The sequence below is a fragment of the Stenella coeruleoalba genome (assembly GCF_951394435.1).
Source record: "Stenella coeruleoalba genome assembly, chromosome: 7".
Classification (NCBI taxonomy): Eukaryota; Metazoa; Chordata; class Mammalia; order Artiodactyla; family Delphinidae; genus Stenella; species Stenella coeruleoalba.
This window is the reverse complement of record NC_137153.1, coordinates 119,776,434-119,787,531: the sequence shown is the minus strand read 5'-3', so window position 1 is coordinate 119,787,531 and position 11,098 is coordinate 119,776,434. Positions and strand designations below refer to the sequence as shown.

The following is an 11,098-nucleotide window of genomic DNA, read 5'->3' as shown; positions in this document are numbered from 1 at the left end:
ACACCCCACCTGGGCAGGGGCTGTTGGGACGGGGTTGGGGGAACAGACTTGCCACCTCCATCTCTAACGGGAGTCCCGGTGACAGCTAGCCTCAGCGTGTGGCCCTTCCCTGGGAGGTGTGGGAAAAGCACGCAGCCTGGTCCCTCCTGGGGTGGGTGCTGAATGCCCCCCCCCAAGCAATTTCATGCCCTCCCCCACCCCACCCTACACCGGGCCCCGCTTCCACGCCCCCCAGGCTGCAACTGCTGCAGTCGGGTTCACGTCCAGCCTCTGTCAAGGCCCCAGGGCCACGCTTTGCGATGCTCCTGGCCTGGCCGCCCCTGCTTCTCTCCTGCTGCGTGTCCACTGCAGTTGGAAGCCCACGGCACACCGGCCTGGGGAGATCTCTGCCGCACACATCCTGCTCTCCTCGCGCCTCCCCTCTAATCACCCTAGACCCCAGGAGAACTTTCTAAATTTCTGTAGACTTGAAGCCCATAAAATGCAAATGAATTCCTCAAACCCTGCCCCCCGAGAAGGCCTCAGGTGTGGCCTGGGCTGAGCTGGGTGATGGGGGGGGCGGGGCTGGCCCTTCCCTATGCAGGGCCTAGGGGGCCTGGTGGCTGGAGGGAAATGTCCCTGCCGAGGGGAAGTGGGGCTGGTCCGCAGGGAGCACGGAAGTCAGATGCTCAGAAAGGAGGATCTGGGCCCTGGAAGAGAACCAGCTGAGGCTGCTTCCACCTCCAGCTGGCGCCACAAGCCGGGGGAGGAACTGGCTGTCCCCACCGGGAGGAGAAACAGGGCCAGAGGTGACAGTGCGTGGCCACAGCCCTATAAGAGCACGGGGCTCCTCGGGCGGCCAACAGCAGAGCGATGGAGCAGCGTGGAGTGGCCATGGCCATAGGGCCCGCAGTGCTGGCCACCACCTTCCTGTGCACCATGACCTCCGCCCCTGACACCTGTCCAGGTGAGTCAGACACCAGGTGAGTAGGACCTGACAGGAGTCGGGTCTGAAAGCCGCAGGCCCCGTGCGCTAACAGCCAACTGGGCTGGGCCCCGAGCTAAGCCCTTCTGGACAATATCCTTATTCGTCGTGACAGTGAGTTGCAATCATCACTTCTCAAAAGCGGAGACTAAACGTTTTTGAACACCTCACTGCCCGGCTGACCCTCCAGCACTGAGGCTGTGGGGAGGGTGGCTCAGGCAGGGTGGACCACAAGGCCAGGGCTCTGCCCTGCATCACCTCCACACCTGACCAGTGCCCACCAGAGGCGGGAAACTCACTGCCAGGCTGACCCTTCATCTGAGACGGGTGACTCGGGCCACAGCCAAGGGCCCAGGCCGAGGTCGCCACGTGGCAGATCCCCGTGGCTCGGGTGGCCTGTCGCCGGCTCTGCAGGGCTCTCAGGCCCAGGACGAGCTCCCTGACTGGCGCTCTGTGTCTCTCTGCAGAGGTGAAGCTGGTGGGTCTGGAGGGCTCCGACAAGCTCTCCATCCTCCGAGGCTGCCCGGGGCTGCCTGGACCCGCAGGGCCCAAAGGAGAGGCAGGCGCCAATGGACAGAAGGGTACGTGCTTGTGCTCGGGCATGGGGGTGCCTGAGCACCAGCTCTTCTCAAATTAGAGCCCGGGTGGGCACTGCCCCCTGCGGGTCTCAGGTCGGGAGCTTGGGTCACGACCCTGCTCAGAGCTGGCGTCAGGAGCGACCCCTGAGGCCCACCGGGATCTGTCATTCCCTGAGGAGGGGGCTGGTCGCAGCTAGTCTATGAGCTCACATCGGGGTCCACTTCCATAGAACACCCGCTTCCCGGTCCTCGATCCTGGCTTTACGTGGCCGTGGGCCAGATTCCAAGCCACGCGTACCCCGGTATTCTCACCTGAAAACTGCGGCCCCAGCGTTTCCTGTCTGTACCGCAGATGAGAAAACTGGGGCTCAGAGCAGTCAGCCATCAGCAGGGAGGGTGGGGCTGGACCTCAACGCAGTAGGAAGGCCCCCGAGCGCTCCACAGCCCTCCCGTCGACGTGGCGGCCCCCTTGTGGGGTTTCAGGCCCCGAGCCTGGTATGAAGGGCAGGTGTGCACGCAGCTGAGGGGTGAGTGCCCCGGACCTGTGTGTGAGTGGGTGCTCCAAGGGCTGCGGACACAGGGCCAGCTCGGAGGTCCCCAGCCTCTCACGTCCTGGGAGGCATCCAGCTCAGGGGCCGTGGGCACCCAGGGCAGCTCCTGGGGATGGGAGGGCTGTGTGTGCCCACCACGATGGGCTCCAGGCTGGGGGTCCTGCCGGGGGGACACTGGGAGGAGGGGCCGGGCTGGGGCAGCTGCCCACCAGTGGGTGTGGCTGGCCCGCCCCAAGCCGAGCCGCCGCCCCCTCGGACCCACCCCACACACCCACACTCCCCGGGGAGGGCAGCCTGCCGGCAGACGCTCCTGCTGCCTTGACTGAGCCTGGGGCCGCCTCTCCTGACCCTCCCCTCAGCGCTCAGGAGGAGGGGCAGGGCCCTGGGTGGTCCTACCCCCTGCTCACATCAGTAACGCAGACCTGGGAGGCCTCGTGGCTCCCGACCCCTCCTCTCTGGAGGTGGAGAGAGAACCACCCCAGAGGGAGGCATAATTGCGCCCGGCCGCCCCTGCGTCCAGGGCTGAGCACAGGGCAGGGCCCCGCCTCCCTCCCAGAGCCAAGGGGCCGGAGGGGCCTGTGTGACAGGGTCTCTGAGGACGTGCTCTTGGTCCCAGGCCCCCGGGGGGGCTCCGTGACGGTGGCCTGGACCTGGGCTGCTACACTGAGGTGGTCGGGGGCCAGATCGCTGCTGGTTCCCTGGAGCCCGAGCTGGGCGCGCCGGCCGGTCGGCACCGGGGGGCTGTGAGCGCTTTGTCCTCGCCGCCTGCTGTCCCCTCGTGCTGAGTCCCAGGGCAGTGATCCTGAGGATACCGCAGCCGGGATGGGAGGGTCGGAACTGTATCCTTAGGGCAGAGACGCTCAAGTAGAATTCTTCAGGTTGCCTTTTCCTCAATGATGTATCTTTGGAATTTACAGGAGAGCGAGGTTCTCCCGGAGTCCCTGGGAAGGCAGGGCCGGCCGGGCCCAAAGGTACCAAAGGTGATGAAGAGCTAGGACCCCTGAGCAGGACCCCGGGGCCTGTCTACAGAGACACGAGAGATGGAGACAGACAGAGAGCGAGAGGGAGGAGGTGGAGAGAGAGATGGGAGAGAGACAGAGAGAGGGAGGGGGGTCAAGTGACAGAGGCACCTGTCCTATTTCCTGTTTCCAAAGAGCTTCGAGACAGCATGTGAACTGGGTCCCGGGTCCGGAGCCCCAGGTCCAGAGCAGCCTCTCATAACCCAGGGAAGAATCCAGGCCTCTGAGCCCCGCCCCCCGCAACTCCCCCGGCTGAGACCCAGGCATTGGAAAAGTGTGGGCCGCGGAGCATGCGTGTGTGGTGCCCAGAGCCTCAGCCCCGCCCCCCAGGCCCTAGCTCCCGAGGAAGTGAGCACTTGGGTGGTTTCCAGAGCGGAGGGTCGACGTCCACTGACCAGACGTCCTGTGCATCTCCTGTCTCTCCCCAGGAGACCGAGGGGAAAAGGGCGCAGGCGGAGAGAAAGGTGAGCCCCTCCGCCTCCCTGGGGTCACTGGGCAGGCTCTGCAGGGGGCTGGGGGTTCCCAGAGGCCTCGGTCACGGCTACCACCATCTGGGGGAGGATCTCAGACCACAGCCCTGGCCCTGGCCCTGCAGCAGATGGGTGCGGGAGGAGGGGCCCCTGAGCCCGGCCTGCTTTGTCAGCGGCCGGTGAGCGCTCAAAGCCCAGAGGCTCCGGAGTTGGACCCAGGTGACTGGCGATACCGCTTTGCTACGTGATTTTGGACATTTTGCTTATAATGCTCTGATTTATGCTCATTTATTTAAAAATTTGTGAAAGCAAGAAAAGGCAAAACGCCAAGACACAGTCACATGCTCTGGCTACAAATACAAAGTGCGAGGTTGGGGCCCAGACCCACATCCCAAATGCTCCCCAGTACTTTCCACAAGCAGAGGCTGTGCTGGAGACATGGGCTGTGGAAAGCGATAGGCCTGGGGGCGCTGCACCTCCACCGCCGTGAGCCGTGAAGCCCAGGCGAGGTGGCCGGCACGGCGGTCCAGCCACTGCCCCGCGGGACGGTGCTGGCCGCCAGCCCCCAGGCAGGCCGGATGCAGTGGGGGCCGAGCAAGCCCAGGGACGCTGAGTCTAGGAGCTGATCCGCAGGGCTGGAGGCTGAGGGTCCTGCAAAGAGCTGGATAATGGTTTCCTTTCTCCACGCTGTGGTCACGGAGCAACGGGGCTGAGGGGTGGGGGCGCTGTTTCCAGACGTGTGACGTGCATGTCCTCGCTCCCCACAACAGGAGAGCCGGGAGAGCTTCATTCCTGTGCCACAGGTGACTGCGCACACGCCGACCCCCGGACCTCCGCCTGGACCTGCTCCTGCTGGGGGTGGGGGAGGGGGGGGTCGACCAGAAGGCCAGCTGCACAGACCCAGGTTCCACCTTCCAAGGACAAAACCCTCTCTGCGCATATCTTACTCCCCACTTACCCGAGTGATAGGCAGCCATTGCCTGGATAACTCGAGTATATTCCTGGAGGAGGCCAGGTGCCCAGGAGACTAGGCGGGGGCAGCTCTGGGAGGTGGGGATGGCCAGGTCGTCGGGGCCTGGCCGTCACAGCCGGGTGGCCTTGGGGGCCGCGTCTCTGTCCCAGGACTCAGAGCCCACCTCCCCCAGGCAGGTGTCCCTGCCTCTCCCTCCTCCCCCTCCCCCTCCGCCCTGCCCCGCCCAGAGCTCCTGTCCTGGCGTCCATTCCCCGGCTTCCCTTCCCAGGACCTCGGACCTGTAAGGAGCTGCTCACCAGGGGACACTTTCTGAGCGGCTGGCACACCATCTACCTGCCCGACTGCCGGCCCCTGACCGTGCTGTGTGACATGGACGTGGACGGCGGGGGGTGGACCGTGAGTGGGGGGGACCCAGCGATGGCCGTGGGGTCACCCAGCGATGGCCGTGGGGTTCCTGGGCAGGGGTGGGCGTTCCTGGGAGCCTCACCTGGTGGCAGAGCACTGTTTAGTGGCCTTTGTGACCGTCCACTCCTTCCAGGCAGAGGCTGCCTCCGTCCTTTCACTGAGGTCGGGAGAATCAGAAATGTCGGGGGAGGGGGCTGTGGACCCACATGGGAAGGAGTCCCGTGGCTCAGGGCTGTGGGCTCAGGCCCAGAGGTGCCCACTCCTCTCCAGCCGTGTGGCGTTGGGCTTGTCGCCTGCCCTCTCTGAGCCTCCGTTTCCTCCTTGGTCCCATGTGGGTGTCCCTGACTGCCCCTGGGCTCTTGGATGAGACCCACGTTCTGGTCCTCAGCCTGTGATGCCTGTGAACTACCAGCGCTGCTCCCGCGTGTGGCCGGGGTGCTCTGTGGGGGGACGGCAGTGGGGCCCCGTCTCCCCAGCCCTCCGCATCGTGTGCAGGTTTTCCAGCGAAGGAGCGACGGCTCTGTGGACTTCTACCGGGACTGGGCCGCGTACAAGCAGGGCTTCGGCAGTCAGCTGGGAGAGTTCTGGCTGGGGAATGAAAACATCCACGCCCTGACCGCCCAGGGTAGGGCCGCGGCCGGGGGCTCTGTGGTGGGGTGCCTGAAATGCACATGCCCCTGACCTCAGCCCTGGGCCATGTGGGCCAGAGGACCCCGCTCCCCCTGGCCCCCGGGGTGGTCACGTGTGACAGCAGGAGGGGTTATTCCTCTGAGAACCTAGGACGTGTATCCTCTTACACTCTCTGAGTGTTCAAATCGGAGGAGGTGGATTATTGGAGTGAAGACGACTTCTGGTCTCGGGACCGATCGTGTCTAGAACCCGAGAGTCGGAAGTGAGGGGGAGGCCATCTGGATCGGGATGGCCCTTCTCCCACTTCCAACGGTTGGTCCTTCCTTGAAACTGGGATCTTAGGCCCACGGAGCCCCTCCCTTGCCTCTCCCGCTCAGTGCATGTGGCGGTCCCCACGCAGGCCCCCTCACCCCACTTCTCCGTTCCACAGAATCAGCTTCACAGCTGGTCCTGAGTTCAACGGCAAACCTGTAAATCCTTTCTTAATCCTTCCACTCCCTCATGGCAACCTTGACGGTATCCACTCATGTGCCCTGAGATTCTTGCAGAAGAAACTACACATGCAAAGGTTTCCTGCCATGGCATTCACAGCTATTTGCAGGAGAATTTAGGGTTTCCCACTAGAGCGAGGCTTCATTCCGTCCAGGTCCACTGACTGTGGAATTTCAGGCATGGCTGATGGAGCAGCAGGGGAGCTATTTGAAAACAGGGAGGCATCCCTGAGGTCCTCCCACCAGCCCAGCCTCTCACACCTTCCCGGTGAATTGTCCCGATGCCAAGTTCAGACGTCCCCTAAAGCCCACATTCCCACCCCCCGTGCCCGTAGGCAGAGGGTCCCTTCTGCTGGGCCCTGAGCACCCACCTCCAACAGGAAGCAGCGAGCTGCGGGTAGACCTCGTGGACTTTGAGGGCAACCACCAATTTGCCAAGTACCAGTCATTCAAGATGGCGGGTGAGGCAGAGAAGTACAAGCTGGTCCTGGGAGCCTTTGTCGGGGGCAGTGCAGGTGAGAGTCCGCGCGGGGCACAGCAGTGGCCTGGGCTTCAGCGCGGGGTTTGGGGAAGCAGAGAGGACCTGCTTAGCGTCCTGGCTCTGCCTCTTCTGTGTGTGATGTTCTTGGGGACTTAACCTCACCAGTTTCTTATCCACACGGTAAGGTAATACTACGCACACCTAAGTGTACCCACAAGGCTGATGTGACCCATGACAAAGTCCAAAAAGTTGTGACATTATTATTAACTACCATTTCTGATGAAAAACGGGGAAGGATGATAATTGAGCCCATTTCCCTGAGGGCTCCATTCCCACTCTTGTGACTGGAATTCTCCCCTGAGGAGTGAAAGAGTTCTCCCCCTAAGTGAGAGGATGCCTGTTAGCTGGCAGGAGCAGACCAGATGAGGGGATACCGAGGCCTCTCCATCAGCAGAGGGATGCTCCCTGGGGTCATGTGAGGGGCACCCCTTGGAGTTGCACAGTGCACACCCGGACACAGCAGCTTTGACCTGGACCAGCGTCGGGGACCTCTTAGCCCTGTGTGCCAATTAGGCGACCTTTCCTTCTGAGCAGGTGATTCCCTGACGTCCCACAACGACAACGCCTTCTCCACCAAAGATCAAGACAGCGACAGAAATACTGCCAATTGTGCCGTGCAGTACCAGGGGGCCTGGTGGTACAAGGATTGTCATGTGTCAAACCTGAACGGTCGCTACCTTGGGGGGCCCCACGAGAGCTTTGCAAACGGCATCAACTGGAGGTCAGGGAAGGGGTACAACTACAGCTACAAGGTGTCGGAGATGAAGGTGCGGGCCACCTAGGGCAGGGCTGGCCGGCCAGAGCCTCTGGGAGCAGCTCCCTCTGCACACAGCCCGGCGGGGCAGCCGGTCCAGAGCCCTCCCCAGGAAGGTGACGCGGACCTCCGTGTCACTGTCATCACGGGAGCAGCAGAGCCGCATCCTGTCCCCTGGGCAGGAGGCCCTCTCTCTGTGCCTCCACTGACTTGCAACCCTTCTGTCCCACTCACGAGGATAAGAGAAAATGCTAATCCAGATCTTGCCAGACGTACATGTTCTCAATAAAGACACTTGCTTACCCGACAGCAGGCGCGGGACTCCTTCGTCACTTCCACGCTCTGACCTGTGCCCCTGTCTGTCCGTCTGTCCCCGTGACCTGGCTCTGCAGGTGCCCTTTGGCCTGAAGGTGTTTCCGACGGTCTGAGGCCAGAGTCACAGAGCAGGGCCCGCACGTGGGGCTGCGTACCAATCAAGTCACCCTCCCTGCCGGCCGGGCCGCTGTCTGCCTCCAGGCAGTTTTCGAGCTCAGGCTGAGTAGAGGGCCAGAGGCCGAGCCACGTGACCACACATCCTCAAGTCTTTACTCTCAGCCCTTCAAGAAAGTGTCCTCTGACCCCAGGCTCAGAGGTGAAGTGGCCTGCGCAGTCCCAGCCTCCCGGCCCCAGCTAGTCCACACCGCCCAGGCTCCTGGGCCCCCACTATCCACAAAGGGTGATGGCGGCCTGGGAATCCCTCGCCACCAACAAAGAAGGAAGTGGAAGAGGAGCGGCTGGGGCTGCTCGGAGCGCTGCAGGAGAGGGGAGGGTGATCTCAGTGCACAGCGCCCTGCAGCTGCGCCAGCACAGACCTGCAGGCGGGGAGACTCCAGCTCTCCAGGCAGCCGTCTCTGAGAGACACGCCAGTGCCCTCCGCACCTGTACTTGTGTCTGCTGAGGAGGGTCCCGCTCTCTCCTCCCACTGTCTCCACCGCCAGACGCCAAGAAGCCCCCCATCCTCAGGTGGCCAGGCTGTCCCGGCGCTGGCCTCTCCCTAACCCTTGCCTGACTATTTGGGTCCTCATAAGCCCGCTTGTGTCTGTTCTAGCAGCATCAACGACTCGGAGAGAATCTAGGAAGGTGCAAGGTGGTTACTACCGTCCTTGCCCCCAAGGGTCTAAGAACCGTGCAAAGCCCCATAGAACGTGGCATGTCCGGGATTTTTCTGGGAGAGGGCCCATGGTGGTCTCGCCTTGCCGGAAGGTGCCGTGTCCTGAGGGTCAGGGGCCAGTGCTCCTGGAATGCACCCCCACTCTTGCTTCTCACGCTGGCCCAGAGGCCTGAGACGAGCCAGTGCAGGACAGCCTGGGGAGTGGGCTCAGGAGAGGGGGGCGGCCCTTCCTGCCCCCGAGCCCGAGGACGGGGCCACAGCCGCTCAGCCAGGGGCCCCGATCGGTCCCCAGGACAGAAGCTGTCAAACCGTAAAACACAATGGTTAGTGTTAGATGCAGGATTCCGCTGCTATAAAATGATACCCAATCATCTCTTTCTTTTCTTGAAGACCTGGTTCCTTGAGGTCTTGGCGGGATGACAGTTCCTGGAGGGGTGCGGTCTTTTTGCCAGGGAGCACATAATGCAACTCTTCATACGTCAGCCCCAGGCTTTGCTGCCCAATGTTCGAGAGCAGCAAAGACCTCACCTGCATGCCCCAGGAGCCACGGTCAGGATTGTGAGCTGGTGCTGGGGTCTCTCCTAGGCACCCTCCACCTTGACCTGCCCCTACTAACTGCGTTTCACAGGGACTAAGCCTTCAACAGTGGAGAGGTGCCCACTGCCTCCGCTGGAAAAGGCAGAACAGGAATTTGATCTTGTGTCTCAGCCTTTCGGTCCTAGAACCAAGATTTTCCTGGAAAGGACCCTCCCTTCCAGAAGTCCTAACTTTGAAGTTATAATTCATGTTGTGAAATTAAATCTTGAGAAATGCCTCTTGAGAAAAAGCTTAATTTCTTAAGTGCCCCGTCATTATTGCGGAAGGTAAAAATAAAACTATTAAATACAGAAACAGGCTTCGCTTGGCAAACCAGAAATTTTTTTAAAGTGTTATGTATAAAATCTGCTTAATTGAGAGATGGGCTAAGAGTTAAAAAAGACAATTTTTAGAAACATTTAATGTGACTGTTGCTGTAATGTATTTGCAAACACTCTTGCTTTGGGGACTTGCTAAGACTTTTTTTTTAAGTACTTATGAAAATGAGGTCCGAGGGATTTGGGGAGCAAGGGGCTTAGGGAACTGACCTCATGTAATAATTCACTTGCATTTTACGTGCATCCACCTGTATACAGTGCGTGCTTGGACATGTGGGGCCATGGGAAGGTGTAACCGGCTGGTGGGCACCTGAGGAACTAGGCGGCGTAGGTCGCTGTAGGACAGCCGGCTCTGGGTGGCCCTGGGGAGAGAAGCTTCTGGTCCTGCTTCCTCTGGCCCCCTGTGAGAGCTGGCTCCTGCAGGCCAACCAGAGCTGTCTCAGGGCCGCAGGCTGCCCCCCGGAAGCAGGGGTTTGGGGCAAGATTGGAGCCTGGGCTCGGGCCAGGCGTGTCCCCTGGTCTGGGCTCTCCCCATCCGTCTACTGGCCCTGCCCTGCCCTCCTGCTTCTCCAAGGGTTTGGTGTCTGTGCTGGCAGAAAGGGAGGCGTAGGACTGGGGGGGTCCTGAGCAAAGGCCTCAGATTCTTCACTGTGGCCATGACCTCTGTGGTCTGGGAGGGCACAGGCCCAGCCTGGGGGGGCCTTGCTCTGGTGGCAGGGACCCCTGATGATTGGTAGAGAAATGCGCTTCACCGAGACACCATTTATCTGGAAGGTCCTGACAGCCCACCCAGAAATCCCGGCTGCAGAGGGGAGGCGGTCGTCCAGATGCAGGTGAGCAAGGCTGGCCTCCATCTCCAAGAGACGCCCCCCTCCTTTGAAGTGATAACGCCTCCGGGACAGGGCGCATCCCCTCCCCTGGATTTCCATTCCCCAGAGCATCACACACCCCTGTCCCCTCCCCTTTCTACTCTGTCCCTTGACAATTCCTCCCAGACTCCAGTCTGATTTCTGGTTCTGTCTACCTTACACTCTCCCCATGGGAAGAAGGCCCCTTCTCCCGTCCAGCGGGGGTGGCCCTATGGATGGAACCCTTAGGAACCCCCATCCCCACACCCAGTGGCTTTGGGGCTCTTGACACAATTGTTGCTCTTGTCTGGCCCCCACCCAGTTTCCCCTCCAGTCCAGGCCAGGCTGGGGGGCCGAGCCTGGGGCTCTGAGGGCTCCCTGGCCTTGGCACTGGTGACCACCCAGCACCTTGGGCTCCCTGCCCTGGCCAGCTGTCAACACAGGTTTATAGGGCCTGTGTTGGCCACCCAGTACTGTCTGTGGGCTCTGGGGCTCGGGACTCCCAAGGTGAGGGGTCCCAGAATGGACCTGGCCAATCTCAAGAACTGGTAAGTTTCTGTTTCAGCTGGTGAAGGGCAAGGCCTTTGTGTCCACACAGACCTGGACTCCCTGGGCTCTGCCAGGTCCAGGCGGTGTGACCTTGGGCCAGTCACTTGACCTCTCTGAGTCTTCTTTGTCATGTGACTCAGGATAGCAGGGTGGGTTTGAGGACCTCGTGGAGTGAGGATAATAAGTGAGCAGCGTGGGGTCTGGGACGGACCGAGGGGTCAGTGACCAGGGGCGTGGGCATCGCCTGCATTTCCCCACGCA

General features: G+C 61.5%; 1 protein-coding gene across 1 annotated transcript; it reads left to right on the top strand.

Moving 5' to 3' along the window:
- Positions 1-852: 852 nt before the first annotated feature.
- Positions 853-7,492, top strand: LOC307188937 (ficolin-1-like; the record flags this gene model as incomplete). Its single annotated transcript, XM_079926585.1, has 10 exons — positions 853-946; positions 1,020-1,078; positions 1,308-1,545; positions 3,011-3,073; positions 3,541-3,576; positions 4,353-4,385; positions 4,824-4,951; positions 5,456-5,585; positions 6,462-6,596; positions 7,157-7,492. The coding sequence occupies 10 exons, from the start codon at positions 853-855 to the stop codon at positions 7,402-7,404; spliced, it is 1,164 nt and encodes a 387-aa protein (XP_079782711.1). The 3' UTR covers positions 7,405-7,492.
- Between the last annotated feature and the right edge of the window lie 3,606 nt (positions 7,493-11,098).